Raw genomic sequence first — 21,846 nt, forward strand, 5'->3', positions numbered from 1 at the left:
AATTTTGATACTTAAGTAGTTACCACATAATTATATACATATGTAATGCAGAATATTTTATATGTACAAATATTCGAATATTAAATATTTTTGCCGACATTTATGCATCTTTTCATTACCGTTTATTATTGATTAGGAAATATCCTATGGCACCGACCGCAACTCACAAATACATATGTTACCTTATGAGAATGTGGCGCTCGCTTAGCACGGATTCACTTAGCGCTCAGTTTTTCTGGAACAATTATCAGTGTTAAGCGGGGGGTCACCTGTAGTAGTAGTAGTACTGGTTAATAATGGTCTTACCTGCAGCTGTTTTTTCAATTAAATTCAATTTAAATTTATACTCCAGGACAACCACACGGTCATAGGAGTTCACAAGATAGAGAAAATACAAGAAACAGCATCATATTTAGCAGTCATTGGCTTGAACCCCAGTTACTCAAGGCACATGTATTTATGCGTGCATGCACCCTTGTGCCTGACCACTCTGCTATGGCACATGGTCTCTAAGCAAAACTGAAGTCATTTGTGGTAAATAAGAACTATCAGTCTTCTTTTGCTCCTGAATTTTATGTCCATAGTAACCTGTAAACACATTGGATTTATTAGATTTGGATGATGGTAATAATGAACCTTCAATAGTTACTAAATCAAGTATTGTCCTCCCCGGTGTAGCATCTCTAACAATGTGTTGTAAAAAGAATATTCAAAAACTGACACCTCATTGGCAGGTGTCCCAGTTTATATCCTAGTAGTTGAGTCACACAATATAGCATTCAGATTTTCTTTCCAACTTCAATTGCCCACTAGCTTATCACCATGCTCAGTGCATTCATTTGGTCTGTAGCACACTACTACCTTGTTTTGTTGTTCCACCCTTTATATCATGCCAGATTGACTCTGTGTTATTCTTATGTTTTGTAAGCATTATATAATTATAATAGCATATAAAAGTTCCTTAATTATTTCAGACAGCTTTGCCATTTTCAAGTCCAGATGGCAGGTGTAGGTGTAATTAATGGATGTTTTTTCATGCAACTATGGATGTCTTATCGTAGGATGCAGAATTTGATGTCATAAGCAGTCTTATACTTCATTATAATGTAATTTGAATATATATATTTTTTTTTTTACTTCAAAAACTGGTATCTAAGTTTTTCAGGTAGAATCTAGATTATAAAACATTTGTTGGGCCCTGTTCTGGGTATCCCTAATACATTCCATGTAGTAGTTGCTTTGGTAGTTTGTCACCCATGAATTTTCCAGGAGTATTTGATTAGTTTTAGAACTTTCTAAACAACTGTTCATTATTTTCCCTTGTCCTAGAAAAAAACCTTTAAACCAGTAAAAGCTCTCATGATACTAGTGTTATAAGAACCTGCAGCAGGATCTGTATTTCTCTTACTATTTTTTAAGCTATCATATACTACTATATATAGATGTACAGTAATATTTACATTTTTCATACTTAAAAAAATTTAAAACTCATTCTTGATATATTTTACTTTTAACAGTGAAAGAGTGTCTATTCAGGATGCCCTGGATACTTATTTTAAACCAGAAAAGTTGGAATTTTCTTGTGAAAAATGTCAAGGGAAAAGTGCCCATCAAGTACAAAAGTTTTTTCATCTTCCTAGGTAAGTTTAAGATTTTTGTTAAAATTTTATTATACTTGAAAATAACAGTTCAACCAACAAAGTGTTGTTCATCTGACACACAAAGTATGAGGATCATTCAGAAACTAATTTTGGTCTGAGTAAGCAAGAATAATTTTTCTGATAATATGAGTCAAAATAATGCTTTATCTCACGTGATGAATTCTTGTTTGTTGCGACAACAGCTGATGTTGATAAGATGTTCTGAGGGTAGCAATGTTTCAAATGAGGGGGAAGATAAAGCTTGGGATATAAACCTAAATAACTCCAAAGGGTGTGTCAGTGTAGTAAACTATAGAAGATTACTTAGTCTCAGCTGAGTCTACAGTAATGTCAGGAGTGTTGTCAATAAAATGTCTGAATTTGAACTCCTGGTTACGACAACTAATGCTGATATAATAAGGCTAACAGAAACATGGTGCCACCCGGAAATCAGAAATTAGGGAAGATTGAAGGGGTGGAGCAGTCATGCTTCTTATCAAAGACAGCTTGAGTGCAAAAAGAGGTATTGCTGTCAGAGGTTGTCTGCCAGCATAGAATCTGTGTGATGTGAGTTAGTTGTAAGCAAAGGAATAATGAGAGCGGAAGTAATCTACAGACCAGAAGATTGTGAAGAGTAAGATGAGTCTTTACATGCAGATGGAATGGGCAAGCAAGTGTGATTATCTTATTATGGGTGACTTTAATATGTCCTACATTGATTAGAATAAGTGGGAGAGAAACTCACCATGAAGAAAAACTTTTAAATAAACTAGATGAATATTATTTGTATCAGCATGTTGGAGAAAGTACTAGGAGTGAGAATATTCTTGATCTCATCATTACTAAAAATCTAGGCTTAAAGTACAGGAACCATTGTCAGGAAGTGATGATGCAATCATCAGTTGGAAGATGAAGAAAGATGTTGCAGTAGTTAATGGCATGGGTTTTAACTTCAGAAGAGGGGACTTTGACAGTTTAAGGTGCTGTAAGGCATCTGTGAATTGGTGGGTTGTCGAGGGATGGCAAATGTGTTTGAATTTTGGAATACTTTTAAAGCAAAAATCACAGAAGCCATGAACACATGCAAACCTCTAAGAAAATATTGTATAAGGAGGATGCTGAAATCGATGACTAAGGAGCTGGATGATCACATAGAACAGAAAAGGATAGTAGGGGACAGTTACAGAGCGATTAGAAGTACTGAAGCCTACAACAGGTACAACTTGATCTGTAATAGTACCACAAATAAGGTTGGGAGGCCAAGGCTGCGCATGAGAAAGTATTGGCTAAGAAAGCAAAGAATGGGGACAAGGAATTTTTCATGTATGTGAATACAACAAAGAAGAAAGCTAATCATATCTCATCCTTGTGCACTGGGTGTGGGAAAGTCTTAGATAACCCAAGTGATGTTACAGATGAATAAGTACTTTGCATCGGTCTTTACTGACGAAAGACCTTTCATGCTAAGAAGAAGCTGTGCAATTGAGGCTGAGCCATTTGATATTAGTGATGTAATTACAGTTGATTAATTGTTAGAAAAACTTTTGAGCATAAAGGCAAGTAAGGCTCCTGGAGTTGATGGCATATACCCTGTAGTTTCGAGGGAGAATGCGAGGGAGTGTATTGAAACATTTAGGTTTAATTATGAGGGCATCTTTGGACTCAGAGGAGATTCTTTTGGATTGGAGAAGTGCCAGTACATAAGTGGTTATAATAGTGAAGGTGATAACTACAGACTGGTTAGTCTGACTTCAGTGGTAGGAAAAATCTTAAGGCAATGATTAAGAGTGTAATCCAGGGACATTTAGATAGATAATGGCATTCTGAAGAACACATAAAGTGGCTTTATTACAGGTGAATTATGCTTAACTAAAATATTAGGCTGTTTTGACATAGTTACTCAACAGCTGGATTTCAGGAACAGTTTCCACAGTCTATTTGGAGGTTAGCAAAGCATTTGACTCAGTCCCTCATAAGATGTTACTGTATAAACTTGAACAGGTTAGAATTACTGGTAAGATTCTAAGATGGATTGTTGGGTGGCTGCAGGGCAGAAGGCAGAGTTGTGATTAATGGTTATTCTTCAGATTGGTGTAATGTGAGGAGTGGGGTTTCTCATGGATCGGCTCTTGAACCACTGTTGTTTCTCATTTTCATAAATGACATCAAGAAAGGGATAGAAGGCATGATGTCAAAATTTGCAGATGTAAAGATTGACAGAGTCATTAATGATCAGTGTCAAGCAGTGCTCCTTCAGGATGACTGAAGGAGATGACTTCAAAGATGCTCAGAGAAGTGGCTGCTATATTTTAATGCTGCTAAATGCAGGTTCTAACACTTGGGGAATAGCAACTCACAAATAAATTATACACATGGTGGGAGTTGAATTTAAAAAAAAAAAAGTGGAGATGGAAAAAGATCTGGGAGTTACAATATGGGCTGATATTGTAACTCCCAGAATAAATGTTCAGAAACGCTCGTGGCGTTGATTTATCGAATGTTATCCTCCAAAGATAGGGAGATCATAATCCCATTGTATAAGGCAATTGTAAGACTACATTTAGAATACTGTGTTGAAGTATGGAGATTTCATCTAAAAAACATTGAGCTTCTTTAAATGGTCCAAAGATGGGCAACTCTAATTGTGAGATCTGCAGAATGATGGCATTTCGGTATTTTATGGGATCTTCACACCTTTGGACTATGAGGCAGGCTTCCCTTGTTTATTCAAAACTTTCTCCAGTGCAATAGAAACCAGAAATTAAATTAGGTAAATACAAGGAGATTAAATTCTTACCTGCTGACAGATCCCTCTTGCTGATGCTCCCAGAAACTGTGTGTGCATAACAAGCAAGAGATGCTGCTGCCAGCAGTTAATTTATAGGTGAGGGATTAAGTCCCTATGAGGAAAGACTCCAATTATGTGGGCTACAGAGCTTGGCAGCCAGGCACCTCAGGGGTGACCTGATTGAGGTTTATAAAGCTCTGAGATGGATTAGTAAAATGAATGAAGGTGAAATTCTGACTGCTGTAAAGAATTCCAGAACTAGGAGTCATAAATTCAAATTACAGGGGTTGAGGTTTAGGCTAGATCAGGGGTTGTCAACCTTTTAATACCTACTGCCCACTTTTGTATCTTTGTTGATGGTAAAATTTCCTTGCCGCCCACTGGTGCCGCAGTAACTCAATTTAGTGCAAGTGTGAAGTAATTAGAGGGGAGAGTTTGTTAAAAATATGTACTTAAATTTATCTTTTTATTTATACTTTATGTATGTTTATACACAGATAATTAAATTTAATGAATTTCTGCATCTCTGGTAAATAGCCATGAGCGTATTTCTTTTTTTGCGACGTGAGTTCACAATTTGTTGCACAATTTATCAACTCTTTCCAAGTAGCGGACGCGTGCTTACTCTCAAATCTAACCACGTACTGCCCCCCACCATGAAAGAGGTACAGCTCGAAGACCGTGATGGCTGGTGGTAAGCTCCGCCCTCGTTATGCACACTAAACTTGTGCCTTTGGCTACGGAGCTCATTCGTTGCTCCCTCATCCACGAGTATACTTCGAGAAGTGTCTGGTGAATTATTATCTATATTCAAAGTTTAGAGATGGAATTGAAAAGTAAATTGCAAAAGCATATTTTAAAAAGTCAAACTTGCAAAGTTGTTAGCAATGTATTTGATATATGGGGGAAGAACAAAATTTGTAACAACAGACAAAAACCCCCATCGCCCACTAGTGGGCGGTAGGGACCAGGTTGACGACCACCGGGCTAGATTGTAGAAAGTTGTCTTTTAGTCTTTGATTGCTGGAATGAGTTGCCCTTGCAGGTAGTTGAGGCTGACAGTTTGAATTCCAAGGTCAGTTGGATAGTTACTTGTGTGAAGAGGGAAGCCTATAATTTGCATTATCTTATCTACTTTTTTTTTTTTTTTTTTTTTGTTGCAGTGCAGCAGAAGCTTGTGGCTTCCTTGCATTATATGGCTAAATACTCTTACTATAATTCATAGACAGAGTTCCATTATCAGTCGTCTTGATAATGATCTTACTCATAGATGTGAGCTCACTAGAGAATCCATTTCTTTGACTTCATTTCACCCCTTATCCATTTATTTCACCCCTTAGCATTGTAACATTATATTTCTTTGCAAATAATTTAAAAAAAAAAAAAAAAAAAAAAGAATTTCATTAAACCTAAAATTTAAAAAAAAATTTTCTGAATTTCATATGTTCATTAACAAATGTGACCATCAAATACCTCAGAATAGTTTGCTGTAATTGTTCATGTTTCAATTAAAAAAAAAAAAAAAAAAAAGTGCAAGCATTATTCTGCAGTTTTTTCATTTCCATTGCAGTGCATACAGTATGGCCAGGGATGATATCCTTTCAATTTAGAAGGCAATAAAAATGAATAAAAGACTTCAAATTTATTTAAAAAATTACTTAACTCAACAGTAGCATATTGCCTGACTGGCCCGGCAAGAAAATATTTAGTCCTGGTGATTCACTGTGGTTAGGAATTAGCAGCTGTTATTTATTGTACCTTTTCAATATTGCCTTTAGTGCTTTTTTTTTTTTTTTTTTTTGTCTGTTTATATTGTTGCTTACTTGAAAGCTGAGTGAGTGTGCGAGGAGCACACATGTTAGTTGCATTAGTGCCCTGCCAAGTACAGTTCAGGTAGTGAAATATGACTTTTTATCATAATGCCAATTTTTCATTATCCAAAACCCTTTCAAAGTTAACTACTTGTCTCTGTGGGCATCATCATCACAAAAAATATTAGAAATTTGAAGTTTGTGGCACTGAACAATTAATCAGCTAACCCCAGTGAATTTTCATATTGTGAATATCATAAGAGCCTTGGGGATAAAAGGATGTGATTTCTTGTTACTATTTTGTGTTGATAATATTAATTATATCCACAGGCAGAATTAATAAAAATTTATTAATATATTTTTCATTTGAAATGCATTAATATCAAAATCTTTTTTTGCATATGTTAATTTAATTTGTTGTACTGGAGTAAGGCCAAAGTGTCATGCAATTAATACCTGTACAAACTTGTTTGACACAGATTAAGTGCTTCCATCTTATGTTACCAAAATTTTTCTGAAAATTTAAAATGTATCCAAGCCTTTGAAACCAGGGTCATTATCGATATTAGTTATGTTTTCAATAACTTTTTGAACTGCATCTTTGAAGCCAGTAAAATTGTTTTACTGGCTTCAAAGATGCTTCCAAACTGCTCTCATATTGCTGGCTTTCACTTCTTCCCATGCTGCATGAATGTTTTCAATGGCCATACTTCATTATAATGTAATTGGTTACATGTAATTATAATGTAATGTATGTTATATTTTTTCCAAAATTCTAGTACAGAAATTGCATTGTCTCCTGTTGTAGCTTCAAGTGCCTGTGCAAACGTTCTACAGAGTAAGCCTTGAAAGTTGCAATCATGCCTTGGTCCATGGGTTGCAATAACGAAGTTGTATTCACCCATAAAAAAAACAACTTTCACATTTTCATTTAAGTCACCAAGTGCAGAAGGATGTCCAGGTGCATTATCTAAAAGCAACAGCTTTAAAAGTAAGATTATTTTTCTTGCAATAGGCTTCAACTGTTGAAAGAAATAAGACGTAAATCAGTCTTCAAATAGGGCTTTGGTCATCCATGCTTTTTTATTTGAATGCAAAATGACTGGAAGAGTTCGATGGCTGTATCCTTTTCAAGCCCTAGGACATTTGTGTAATGTACACAAGCATAGGCTTCAATTTAAAAATCGCCTTCAGTGTTACTTCCTAATAAATGCATTAGTTAATCTTTTGAGACTTTATACCCAGGTTGTGATGCTTCTTTTGCAGCCAAATAAGTTTTATTTGGCATCCATTTCCAAAATAGACCCGTTTTGTCTGTAATATTGTATACATTAAATATTTTCTGATTTTTGTATTCACCATCCTGAATGATTTTTTGCAATCAATTCTGCAGGAAATTTGGTTGCAGTGTTTTCATCAGCACTAGCAGCTTCCTCTGTTACTTTAACATTGTGCATTCCTGCTCGATTTTTGAAACGTTCAAACCACCCTGAACTAGTAACAAATGTTTCAGTCTCCCCTTGATATTTGTTGTCAGTTCATGTATTTTTTTGTCTAGTTTAGCCCTTAACCATTTTTGCCATCCTAGGTGTAAACTTGTTCGAAGAAAAGATGTCATGTGCTGTTGTATACAAAAATTTACTTTGTAACTAATGTAATGCACTTGATGATTGGTAGCTGTATTCCCTTCCAGTTGTAGCTGTTTTTAATTAGCATTTCACTGATATATCTTTTACTGCATTGCTTTCTGAGGGGAGAAATTGGATGCCTGCAGTAATTAATCTCTGACCAGTCTTTTGTATAAAAATTACTCTGCAACTGAATAATGAATATATTGAAGCAAATATACACCAGTTTTTAGCTTATTTCTCCTCTTGGAAATACAATAGTAGGATGTACAGTAGATATGGGTATATACAGTATTCACTTTTTCTAGTTTTCAATATGAAATTGTTAGTTCTTTGAATACCCTACTTTTTTTTTTTTTTTCCATATTTTGTTTTGGGGGACATGATTGTACCTGTAGTATATTTGAAACAGCAATATGAAAATGCCCTTCATATTGAGGTTGCACTCTATTTAGATCTAAAATAGATTGAACGATTCATTCATTTCTTTTAATACACCAGCCTCGTTACAGTGTGGCTATCAATATATTGATCACCATTGGGGTGTATGCCATATTTTTCCTGGAAGTCATATCAAAATATTGTAACTGTTACTGACACTGCAACTTTGGGTTTGTACTAATTTTCACCCAATATAATGTTTCTTCTGTGTAAACATAATAAAAAGTTGTCCCCAAATGTGTGAAACTGCTTTTGATTTGTCCTGTATAAGAAACACTTATTTGTTCAGGCAAATGGTAATATGAATGAAACAGCAGTTTTGATATGCCTATTGTATGAACCATCAAGGCAACATTACTATTAATGATTTATTACTTGTGGAGACCTTCCTCTCTCTTACTGCTATAAATAAAAGAAAAAAGAAATCCTATTTCTAAATTAGGAGAATGGATCAAGACAGCAGGATGTCTTATCTTCCTACTCTTTAGTAAAAAAAAGTCTAAGAAATGCTGTGATCATTTGGAGAAGTCTGGATTTTTGAACCCTTACTGAGGGAATTCTTAAATCTTAAAGGCCTTTTCAGTCTGGACTGTAGTCAACTAATCTCAAGTGGAAGAAGTCATGCTTTTCACTTGTGAGTTAATTTTTTATTTTTATAATTTATTGTTTAATAAAAATTTCATAAATCTTCCTCCTATGATACTGCTGCCACCAGATTGAGGTGATTTTGATGGGTTAGCTTATATTCAGATCAGTATTGTATATTTTAATATATTCTCTTAACTTTTCTTGTAAGCAGTATTGAATTCTTGAGTTCTTGATATTTAAATAAGTCACCAAAATCTTTTTACTTTAAATTTTGTTAATGGCTTTATCTTTCTCAGAATTCTACTGTTCATTACAGGGTTCTGGTTCTTCATATAAAGAGATACGTTTACTGTGACTATTTGGTCAAGGTTACTCATCCTGTTTTTATACCAACTTATCTGTCTCTACAGCAGTATACAACTGACTGTACGTTTTCACCACCACCAGTGCAAAGGTAATTTGCTTGATAATGACAAATATTTTTAGATTTTATTTCATAATAGTATGTTATAAATTTTTGGATTATATTATTGTGTTTTCAGCCATTGAATGTGACTTACAGAAATTTAAGCTGATTTCAGTAATGACCATGATACTTTTTTTAATAAAAGATTTTTTTAAAAAAATAATTTTTATCATGATATTTGTACTTCTTTTTTTTTTCCCTCATATCATCAGTTAATGCTGTGACTTTATGTACCAACATGTTAAATTAACCAAATTTCTTGTGGGGAATTTAGTCTGACTCTATTTACAAGGTGCCATGGAAAAAGCTAATGAGCTTTCAGGGTAATTCAAAATGATTTCTCACCCCAATTTTAAAAATTCATTGTTGATCATTTTCAAGTTAATGAAGATTAGCTACTTTCTTTATGTGGACAGGGGCATTGATTATGCAGTCTTTACAATTGTGTTTCATCTGATAATGCATTTTGCATACTCACATTTCACATAGACCAGTGGTGAGCAACCTTTTTGATATGAGGACAAATTCAAGAGAGAAAAAATGCTTGTGTGCTGCATTTTAAATATCTATATTTTTTACTTATGACATTACAAATTGAGGTGGTCACTCTTATTACTTTTACTTTCATAAAATAGGATTTATGAAAATGTTGACAATGCCTTATATTTACTTTGCTATTTTATTGTTGTTCAGAACCTAAACCATAGAAACAAAGCCAAATACAGTAAGCCCCCCCCCCCCCACACTATTCATGGGGGTTACGTTCCTGAGAAATACCGAAAATGCGAATACTGAGTTATGGCTCCCATAGTAATAAAAGGGTTCCGTTCCAAAGTATGAAATGTATAAGAAAAACTGGTCTAAAATTTTGTCTATGTATGTATTATACATTTGTATGTACCTTCATAATATGACTATGTACATAGTGAAATGCAAGCATAAGGCATCGAAATGAAAATAAGAAACAATTTAATATTACATCTAATATTAATTAGAAATTTCAAACCAGCACCTTTGCTAGCTAAAAAACTTATCCCGCCATTGCTATCACCAGTTTAGCTAAAGTGTTGATAAAGGTGTTTTGCCTTTTCATGAAAGTTGAGTGAACTTAATGGAATTTTATTTTCTGTTTGGTCTTCTATCCACAGATTTAAAGCTTTTTCATTTTTTCTAATTTAACATCACTAGTTACAGAGCAAATTTTTGAAGCAATTAGCACGTTTTCACTGGCACTAAGGTGGATTTTTCTTCCGATTTCTTGATTGATCGTACCGTTGACCGTAAGTTTGTTCCAGCAACCACCCACTCACTGGATGAAGTCAAACCTCCATACGTCTATCCTGCACCATCCTTCCTCAATTTGAGTTGATGATGCACCTTAGTGTGTAGTTTGAGCAAGAGGAATGTCACCAGCATTGTTTTCTCAGTGCTGATGGAAAAAAAAATTAAAGCCTTAAACACATCAATGAGATTACCTTGCAGGTGCCTAATCTTTACAATCTCATTGCCCTTCTCTGCTTCTGCTCCAGTAGATTTACATTCATCCTAAAATGAGGCCACTAGACCTGTGCAGTACTCAGTATTCAGCATAAGCATTGCCTTGTACAATGGGATAATCATCTCCTTATCCCTGCTAGCAAAAGTCCTGTATATCAGGTAAAACCCCAGGAGCATCCTTGCAGCCTGTTGCACTGCTGAGAGAGAAGTTCAAATCGAACTATGCAATTATTCACAAGTCCTTTTCACTTGCCACTGTCCTGAGTGTAGTACCACACACTCACACACACACAGTTGGTACATTAATCTGGGATAGTGGCTGCCTGTGTGCAGTACCTTATTTGTCAGTGTTAAACTTCAATTGCCATTTCTCAATCCATATGACTAATGTTTCTCGATCTTCCTGTAGTAGCATATTTGGTTAGTTATTTTGAATACTGTTATTAACTGCCATGCCAACCTTTGTGTCATTTACATCTTAGTCATTAAGCCTGGCATACTTTTGTCAATATTATTAATAAATATAGAAAACAACAATGAGCCCTGCACTGAACCTTGGATAACTGCACTCCATTGATAATTGCTTTGTCTCCCCACTCAACCTTTATTCATATCAGTTTCATATTCATATCCCTTTATTCATATCAGTACAGCCTATCCATATTGTACAGCAGTCTTTTATGTGCAACGGTATTAAAAGCTCTCCCGAAATCCAAGTATATGATATCAGAATTATTTTTTGAATCCAGTTCCTTTTTACTGCATTGTAGTATCCAATCAAATTGTACAGACAAGATTGTCCCTTAACAATCCATGCTGTGAATGAAATATAATAATTGCATTTCTGTCTAGATTGTCCTGCATTACTTTGTTAACCAGTGACTCCACTATTTTCCCTGGAACAAAAATTAAGCTAATGGGTCTGTAATTATCCATGTCACCTTTTGATCCCTCTTTTTGTGAATAGGGAATACATTTGCACATCTCCAGTCACAGTGACCTCCGCTGAATCCAAAGATGCTTTCATAATTATGGCTAAGGGTTTGCTTAAAGTTTGATGCCTCCCACCCACCCTGGGTAGCTTTATGTTTAGCTTCAAACTTCCTCTCAGTAACACAAAATCATTTAGTTCCTTGTTAGTTTGATTGATAAATGTCTGGCATACCTTTTCCTTACACACACCTAAAGAATTCCTCATGTGTGAATGTAGATGCAGAATACCTATTCAGTTTGTCGGCAACTGAGCAGGATCATCAACAATTAAAGTACTAATATTAAGTGGACCAATATGATTCATCCTCCTCCTTGCTTTAAATGTTTGCGTATGTAATCTTTGCTGTTTTTCTTTGCATCCTATTCAATTGTATTCATTGTCAGAATAATTAATTGTAGACTCCTTTGACCTGAGTTTGTGCTGGAGTTTAAACAGTGAAATTCTTTTTAAGGATTGAATTGCACAAATTTGCACTATTCTTAATTTATAAGAAAATATTGGTAAAATAATAAATTTACTACTGTTTGTGGTTTGGGGAATTTTGGCACATCCACGGATCAGTGAGCCACACGGTTTGTAATGTTTTATGTCTGTACAGTGTATTTTCACAGGTTGATATGTATATGGTGGAGACTGAAAAATTCAAAGCTGCTGTATTACTTCTGATTTATTTATAGAACTCAATAAAGAAATTAGAAAGATAAGCAGCTTTCAGTCTCACAATCTTGAGGTTATTTCTACCTCCATTGCATCTAGCTCTTCCATCAAATCAGTTCACCTCTGTCATCCCCCCCAGTGTATCGAGCCTTGTATATAGCCTGTTTTTTTTTTTTGGATTACTGGTAAGTTAGTACTTCTGTATCTTTATACATATAATTTAGTGTACTAATTTTCCCTATTTCCAGCATGTATTGCATTTTTATATTTTCTAAGTTGTCTGAAAATGTAATTCAGACAACTTAGAAAATATAAGAAACAACACAAGACTGAGAAATGCTATGAAAGAAAGGTTTCATTGGGAACAGACCATCACCAAGTTGTGATCAACCATGTTGGCTGTGTGATTAGGATTGTCTGGTAGGTAAATGAGCAATCTGTGCAAGGTCATTAGTAATTGCAAAAGCCTCAACATCTTGACCAACTGGTACATGTGACCAGAAAACGGAAGCCATCTGGATTTGTGAACATCAAAATTATCAAGGAAAATTACCTCACTGTTAGGAAAGTTGGACTGGAGAAATTCAAGTTTCAATGAAAGGAAGTCAAAGAGTTCCAGGTGATTAGTGGAGTTGGGGGAACAATAGAGGCAGCAGATGAATTTGACAGAATGTTGTAGCAAGATTTTAAGCCAACAAAGGTTGAAAAGAGAAGATTTCAAATTACTAAGTCTCTGCAGGGAATATCAGAGTGGCCATATAGACATATACCACCTTTGAAGTGAAAGGAATTGTACAGCAAATAATTAGGGCAACTGAGATGAGTAGTGGTTGAATCATCTGATAATTGGGATTCTGTTAGAAAAAGTATGTGGGACTTGGCCAACTATGTAAAAATGAACATAATTGGAATTGAGACCATGTATATTTGTGAAATGAACGAGGAACTGTTCAGGAGGTGTAGATCTTTTCACAGATAATTTTGTTCTATTAGTTTACTAGTCATGGTATATTTAGTAGTAAGAAAAAGTGGGCAGGACGTGATGTACAGAGTAATGAAATTTTTGGATCTGGCATACACATGGCAAGAATATGCTCAGCTACTTGTCATAGTGTGGCCTTGACAACCCCCCCCCCTCCCCCAATACTCTATCTCTGTCCAGAGTATTGGGGTGGGTATTGTCAGAGTATCTGGCAGAGTAGAGGCAGCAAGGTTATACACTAGCGATCTGGATGCCTCCTAGAGAGTTACCAGTAGGTTTTGTTTGATGGACTATCCAGCAGCTGGCCTGCAAATACCATTTTAGAGCTGTACTCTTGAAATGTAAGGAAGATTGCCATGGTGCCCATCATAACCTTAAAAGGCATCAATCATACTGCATTATGGAAGAATGTGGGGTTGCTGAAACTTTCTCTGGAAATTAAACATGGGTTTCACCACTTCAAGCCTCCAATAAGTAAAGTGGTGGTATCGCAAAGTTGAGGAGTGACCTATCACCTAGTATTGCCTGGTAAGGGGGTGGCATTCCTCAGTGTGGTAATGGACGCTGCTTATGCCGTGCTTGACCTCTGCTTATGTTGGTTCACACTTAGGTGGTCACTTCCTGTATAGTAGTTGTAATATTTGAGGACTGGCATGTGGCAGAGTTACTAACTATCCTACCATTGTGAAGGTACAAGCAGAGGATTTGGTTGCCAAAGAATGAGCAGACTTCACTGCAGTTCAGTACATTTGACTCACATTTTAGAAGATCGGGTAGCAAACCCAGCTTGTCATACCTGAAGGAATGTCTGTGGTGTAGTAGCCTCAAGGACCAATCACTTAATTAAAAATAGATAAGTAATAAAATAAAACAAAAGTCGGTCCAGCCTTAACCTTTTAATTTTCCAAAGCTTTCAACCTCAACTCACAGAGGTAATTTATTCCAGTATTTAATAACATCAATCACAATACTGGAGGTGTGACTGATGCTGAATTAACAAGGTTTTACTATATTTGGTATTCTGTATATTAATTTAATAGTATTTTTGCATAATGATTTTTAATAATTAAATTGACATAGCTGCCAACTCTCTGGATTTAAAACACTTTCTTTTTTTAAATGCCTCTTCCATTTATTTGTGATTTTCCCAGAAAAAAAAAAAAAAAAAGCAGTAAAACTACTGCTTCACTGTTAAATTTAAAAACAATTGTGTGAATTTCTGCTTAATGTGCATCAACAAAAAAAACTAATTTACATTGCATAAAACAGAACATGCAATATGATGTTACTTATCATAAAGTATAAATTATATCCAGTACTCAAAGTGATTGCAAGCTATATTCCATTGTGACAATCTTTCCTAACTAAAAAGAATTGCCAAATCAAAAACAATTTTTTGCTGCTGCCAGTTTTGAAAAAATGACTACAGGATTTGACAAGACTGGAATTAGATACTTTTGTTACCAAAGCAAATAACATAAATTTTCTGGATATGTATGTTATGTTATTAACTGAAATATGAAAAATAAGTAATACATAATGTGTAGTTGCTATTAATATTTATTTAAGATGTTACTTTTGAAATGGTGTTCTCATTTTTATTAAATTTTTAGAAAATTATTAAAGAAAGATGACTAATCAGTGTTGAATATTCAATTCTCCTTTTCATTGCCTTCCACACCTCATTTAAACATTTGATATTACCTATTAATACCATAATTATGCTTAATAAATAAATAGTTTTCTTTTAAACAGATTGATTTTGGTGATCCCCTTGAATTAGACAACCAAGGGTTGTCTAATGCTGGTTATCTTCCTCTGACCAGCCTGAAAAATGTGGGCTTCCTTTAGGAAACTGTCAGGTACTTAGTAGTGATAGTATTCCTGTTATGGTACACCTGAAAACTGGAGTAACAAGGGTATTAAAAGAAATTAATTATGTGGTAATTTGCTTATTATTAAAAAGAAGTTTTGAGAAAAAAAGAAAAGATAAATTAATGAACTCCTCAAGGGATAAGAAGTTCTCAATCACAAATTTCTGATACAAGAAATCATAACAGCCCAAAAGAGCTAATAACTATAGGCAGGTTATCCATACTGTTAAATAAATTCTGTTCCTCTCTTATGTAATGCATTTTGCTTTTTCCTTTTAAATTGTGTCAATATTTAAAAATCCAAACATAGCCCTTCAGTCGAACATGTTTCACATCCATTTACTGGGATCATTACTCTGATACATTGAAGAATTTGATGTGTAAATTTGTCAGACTAACACTTGTTTAAAATTTACATCTTTTGGAAAATGATTACTAAAGCAGACTAAATTAGGAGGATTTTGACTTATTTGGGCAGCTCTACTACAAGGATTGCAGAGATTCTACAAGTTTCTCTGTATTATTGAAGATAAAGAAACAGAAGCAGCAACAGCCGTTTTGCAGTATCAGTTCCATCATTTTCAATGTATGAATCTAATAGCTATTTAAAAAAAAATTATTTACAGTTTTCCATGGCTGGGAAACTGACAAGTGACAGATACTGGAAATATAACAAATTATCTCAAGTAATGCTTGGCATTTTAATGATTCCTCTTGGCAGTGCTCAGTATGAGAAGATATTCAGCCAGTCCCAAAAAAAAAAACAAAAAAAAAAACCCTCTTTCTTTGGAAATGTTCTTGATATCCAAGTCTAGACAGCAGCACCATTGTTATAAACAATTTTGACTCAATATTTCTGGAGAGTAAAGTTGATCTCCCTTGAAGCAACCATAATCATTTGGTACCATCTGACAGACAATCCAAACAGAAATCTTGCCTGGAACTGAAGTTTTATTTTAGGCATTGTAAGTAAGATAAATAATAAAGGTAAAATTCTACATTTTTAAAAAATTATTGACCTATTTTATAAATTATGTTAGCTGCCATCATTCCCAAATTTTACCTTTGGATTTCTTTTTAATTTATGATATTTAATTTAGATTAGTAGAGATGCTTATTAATCATGTTATTCATCTCTAGGATTGAAGAGGATACTGCTAGTCAAAATTTTTCTTATTCAGTGTTGACAGAAAGGGAAGCAGAAAAATCTTCAGATTATGTGTGTACAGAGGTAAGTATTGCTATTTTTAACCCTTTAGGTGCTGGGCTCAGTTATAGTTGGTACTGTGTTCATCGTTAATAATCTGCACTCAACTATACACTAGCAATAAATTCAAGGGCTACTATTATTGCATAAACTTCAGCAAATAAAATTTTACAAATAGCTGCTTTCATTTGTTGAATTCCAAATAAACCTTCAATTACTAATATCTGATGTCAAAAACAGAAGTTTTTGTTTATGAATCTATGCCATGTCTCTGAAGCGTTACTCCACATTAATGCTTCAGAGACAATTTATATATAAACAATTTACAATGATGGCTCAGACAAGTTAGTTTTATTCCTGCTAAAGTTCTTTATCATGTAACAGCATCAGAAGTACATTAAAATCATGAAGCTGATGCCAAAGATTCTAAAAATGTTTTATCTGATCAAACAGAAATTAACAGTGATGAAGAACTCCAGTATGTTGAGGTAATTTTCAGTTTTGATGGAGAAATTAGACATCCTATAAAGAAACATCTGGAAACAAATGATTATAAAATGGCTGTGGGATGAGTTCATTTCTAAAATGTATCAGTTTGATGACAGGAATTACTGAAGGCTAGTAATCTCAAAGCAGTTTGCCTATTTTTAGAAAATGTTTATAGAAGTTGCAAAATTAGTGATTGAAGAGACAAACTTTAAGCCATTAGTTAATTGAAAATACAACCAAAATTTTGCACTCATTAGGAAAATGGAAAGAAACATTCATTTCAGAAATTTTTATTTTGCTATACTTACGTAATAAGAAACTGTTATTAAAACAGTACAGTCAGTCCTCGTATAGCACGATAATTGTGTTCCTAGTAGAAACCCTTGTGCAATATAAATAACAGGCCCTATGGGAAAAATAGGGTTAGGTGCCGACCACCCAAGATTGAACACACATTTGTAACCAAAACATTACCAAACACAATAAATAATTGTAATAAAGTATTGCTAATGCTTTTGCTTCTATCGTAAGCAAACTTGTTCTTTGTTTGATCTTCTATCCAAACAGATGACAGCCGTTCCATCTCTTCCAGTTCTTTGTGTCTTGATCTAATGGATTTTGTTACACTTTGAGTTGTTCCTGCTATAAAAGTTTTTATTTTCTCTGCATTCTTTCTAATTCTCGGCATTGCCTTATTTAGGCCTGTAGCACATGCAGCATCACATGTTCTTTCATTTCGCTCAAAGCATTTCACAATTTCATATTTTTTTCTCTATCAACAGAGGCAAACTGACCTTACCGGTGAAACCCTGGTGGGCCAGAGAAGACTGTGGAGGCTGGCCATAAACGCTAGTATGAGGACACTACAAATTTTCCTGGGTAAGAATTTTTGACCGAGCCTCCGGCTATCAATATTGCTTTTCTTTTTCTCTCTGAATCTGTAGTGTCTTCACCAGGACACTTCCTTTTCACAACTTTTAAGTATTTTACTCATTTTTAGGGAATAAAGCACAATTACAAAATGAGGAGGTACGCTTGATAGATATAAACAAAGCTGTGCATGTTTATATCTATCAAGCTGCACTTGATAGACATATAAACAAAGTGTGTAGCAACTGAATAAACAACACCGTAAAGGCAGAGACACACTATTAACACCTCACTGGCTCACATTTTACTAAAGCATATTTCTGGAGGTCACTACCATAAAACAATTTTCAATTGCATTTCTGCTAGTGGCATCTGTTATAAACTGGTACTATACTTGATCTAATTGCATTTGCAATAATACCGATAGCTGGAATTGTGTGGGTTTTTATGTTATTGTGGTGAAATGTGTTTCCCCTTCATGGATATAAGAAACATAAATACATTTTCAGAATCTTCTCTTCATTCCTATTGTATTGCGTTCATTTGGGGTGATTCCACATTCAACTGCCATTTCTTGTAAACACAAAGGCGAATCGTGCATAAGCAAATTCGGTTCGTGTTATATATGATATTGCTCCCCTATTTATAAATCGCGTATGATGGAATTCACGTAGTGTAAACACGTATTATATGAGGACTGACTTTTACTGAGATTATTGTAAGAGATGATCCTTCTCTTTATTCAAAATGCTACATTTTAGTTGTAATGAGGAAAAGGTGATTACATGCACAAGCTGAGATCAGTGCTGAGTATTCTAAGAGAAAAAAATTTGGAACACGTTGGTTTTCATCAATAAGTGCTAATGATATATCTTTTCTTTATAAAAATGTGTTCCTTACTACTAAAACTTATATTGAGATTATTATGTAATGAACATCGTAATGTTACAATTTAAATTTTTTTATAGGCTGATGAGTCCAAAGAAAAGCCAGGTCATGAATTTTTAGGGGGCCTTAAAGGTGGTGGTAGAGAAGAATTGGAAAAGTGCTTGCTTGGTGCATCCACTTCAGGTATTAAATAGAGCTCTTTTTATTCTAGGTATTTAAATAAAACTAAAGATAAAAATTTTTCGAATAGACTACTGTGTCCATGTGATAGTTTGAAAGAAAGCAAGCAAGTTCATTTTCTAATAGAAAATGTGAAATATTTCGTGAGATTGGGTACTATCATGTCCTTCTGAGTATTTGGTAGCCATTAACATTGTGGTCTTTAATACTCAAGATAGGACAAGTTGCCTTGCAAAGAACTTATTTGAAGCAAATAGCATCAATAATGTTGTTATAGTTTAAAATATTATTTTATAATGTAAAATATAATATATTACATTATGTCATCAGTGCCTGTTCTGCTTTGTCACTTTTGATTAATGAAACAGTTCTGTATGAGTTGCCATACAGTGTTAAGAAGATAAAACTTCAACTATTTCACATAAAAAAAAACTACTTGCAACGTTTGTCCATTCTCCCTAATACTTTTTCCAATCAGTTACTCTTTGGCTTAAAGAAAATTTTTGCATATCCATCCTCTCTCAGTTTAAATTTGTCACATTTAATTTATGCAGTCCATTTAAAGACTTCCCTCAGGTCTCCATGAACATGCCTGTTTGCTGAATGCTGTAAATTTCAAAACAGCGAAACAAAAAGAGCATCTTTTTTGCTTTGTGCCTCTACTCTTGGCCAACAACTCCATTGTGAATTCCAAAGACTAAAGTGTGTTTCCTTATGTCAGTTGAAAGTCTGCTAGCTCCAGACAGAATTCATAGCTAACAAGTTGCTTAACTAGATTATCAAAAGCACTAAGTTAGATATTATTTTAACTTTAACTATAATGCATTAGGGCTTAGGCCTCAGGCTGCGAGAGAGTTAGACTATGTACAACTTAGTGCAAATGCATCATATTAGTACATAGCCAATTCTAGATTAGCAAATTATTTGCAAAAGCAGCATCGTTTAAGTCATATCTCATATTGTGAATACCTTCACGACGAGTTGCCATGACATTGCACTATTTCGAATAAGTAATGCTTCACCTAAAGGAGAAGACTATTGTTACTTATTCTCAGTGGATACCACCACCAAAATGGCACCGTTTCTGGGCTATTTGGCTCTGGAATTTGCTCTCTCATTAATGCCACAATATTTAGAGATTTTTGTAATTTTACTTAACTCCTTATCACGATGCATGCAATTAATTTGATATTATGTTACTAAAATTTAAATTTTTTTTTTTTTTTAAGAAATGGAAGTCCAGGACATCTCAAAATCACCGTTGCCAAATAAAAATGAGCAGTGCAGTTCAGAAATAGCAGAAATCAGTACTGTCCATCCTGAAGAAAATAAATTTGTGGTAAGCTCTATTAAAATATATTTCTTAGCTTATATTATAATACATGATGATTCCATGGTTGTGTGTGTACACACACACACACAGTAAAACCTGGGTTACTTTGAAATTCAGTGGACCAAAATACATTTATTTTGATTTAAGTGGGACTGAAGTATTCATGCAAGTTCAGAACATGGTAGTATTAATTAATTTTAAAAATTTAATCGGATACTTTTAGCTACATAATTGCAATTTTTAAGAATATCTGACACTGCATAATTGTGGTGTTGTAATTCTCATTTAAAAAGATTTAAAATTTTGACATTTTGTGAATAGACAGTTAAGTTAATTTAGTCAATATGAGAAAGACAGCAAGATTGCTAAATTTCATTTCTGCTGCAATACTAATCATACAGTTTAATATACAAGCTCTGTGTTAATACATTAAAATAGCTATTGTGCTATTCATTATGTATAATTGTACATACCTGCTAAAGAGAGGAGTATTTATGTCTTGGGATATTATTAATATTATTGCTCTCAGTGAATTTCATAACTAAGTGGTAATTAGCTTGATCAGTTTAAAACAACTGAGGGTAGTCAAGTTATTACAATATTTATGAGGAATTCCAGTTCACTTATTGTGCAGTGCATCACAAAAGATAGCATTTTTGCCTTTTTTTCCTTAATGTCATTTAAGAAAATTGCAGCTCTTTGCCTCCTGTCCTGTCCTGTCCCATCCCATACCTATCCCATATTTCATCTCAGACTTTTAATTGTGACCCCAGTACAAATGATATCAATGATGTTTCCTGTATCCAACTCATGATATGACTGTCATAATAATTCATCACTTTAGTTAAACAAGATTTTCTCTTTTCAATACTCGACTTTTGGAAATTTTACTTTACATAAGTTTTTGCCGGCCGGTGCAAACTTTAAAAAAATTGTGGAAACGTATTTTGCATCCTGTAGAAATAAATGGAGGTGTCGTGAAAATATTGTAATGTGAACCCACATTGTTTGGGGGTCCCCCCCCCTTTTTTTTTTTTTGGTAATTTGTTCCAAGACCTTGGAAGTTGAAATTTTCGCTTTTTAGCTAAGCTATTTATCTCTCTAAAAGGTAATTTTTATGATGAAAATTGCACTACACTTTCGATCTTATATGTTCCATTATAAGAATCAGTTTTTGAATGCTTTTGTGATATTTTTCTAAAACACATTTCTGGAGGTCACTACCTTAAATAATTTACGCTTTCTGGTTTATTGGGCTTTTCTGTTAGTGCAAGATATTATAAACATGTAGTAAACTTGATCTTATTGCATTTACAATAATACCGATAACTGGAATTGTGTGGGTTTATACGTTACGGTATTATGGCGAACTGAGTTCTCCCTTCACTGAAATCTTCTATCATATAAAAAACATAAATAAATTTTCAGAATCTTCTTTTCATTCCTATCTATTTACTTATTACAATAGGTTGTCACAGACATTCTCTCAGATATGCCAGACAGGCTGTCGGAT

The 21,846-nt window shown here is 34.2% G+C and overlaps 1 protein-coding gene across 1 annotated transcript in view; it reads left to right on the forward strand.

Annotated features, from left to right (window-relative positions):
* LOC150075743 (uncharacterized) overlaps positions 1 to 21,846 on the forward strand; it is a 158,248-nt gene that overhangs the window by 122,610 nt on the left and 13,792 nt on the right. Inside the window, exons 12-16 of the mRNA XM_090387866.1 lie at positions 1,518 to 1,640; positions 9,213 to 9,350; positions 16,507 to 16,597; positions 18,901 to 19,003; positions 20,230 to 20,339. Of these exons, the coding sequence (XP_090243992.1) occupies positions 1,518 to 1,640; positions 9,213 to 9,350; positions 16,507 to 16,597; positions 18,901 to 19,003; positions 20,230 to 20,339 (565 nt within the window). The remainder of the gene's footprint in view (positions 1 to 1,517; positions 1,641 to 9,212; positions 9,351 to 16,506; positions 16,598 to 18,900; positions 19,004 to 20,229; positions 20,340 to 21,846) is intronic.

The sequence above is a fragment of the Mastigoproctus giganteus genome, chromosome 13, assembly GCF_048544385.1.
Source record: "Mastigoproctus giganteus isolate SK-2022 chromosome 13, ASM4854438v1, whole genome shotgun sequence".
Taxonomy (NCBI): domain Eukaryota; kingdom Metazoa; phylum Arthropoda; class Arachnida; order Uropygi; family Thelyphonidae; genus Mastigoproctus; species Mastigoproctus giganteus.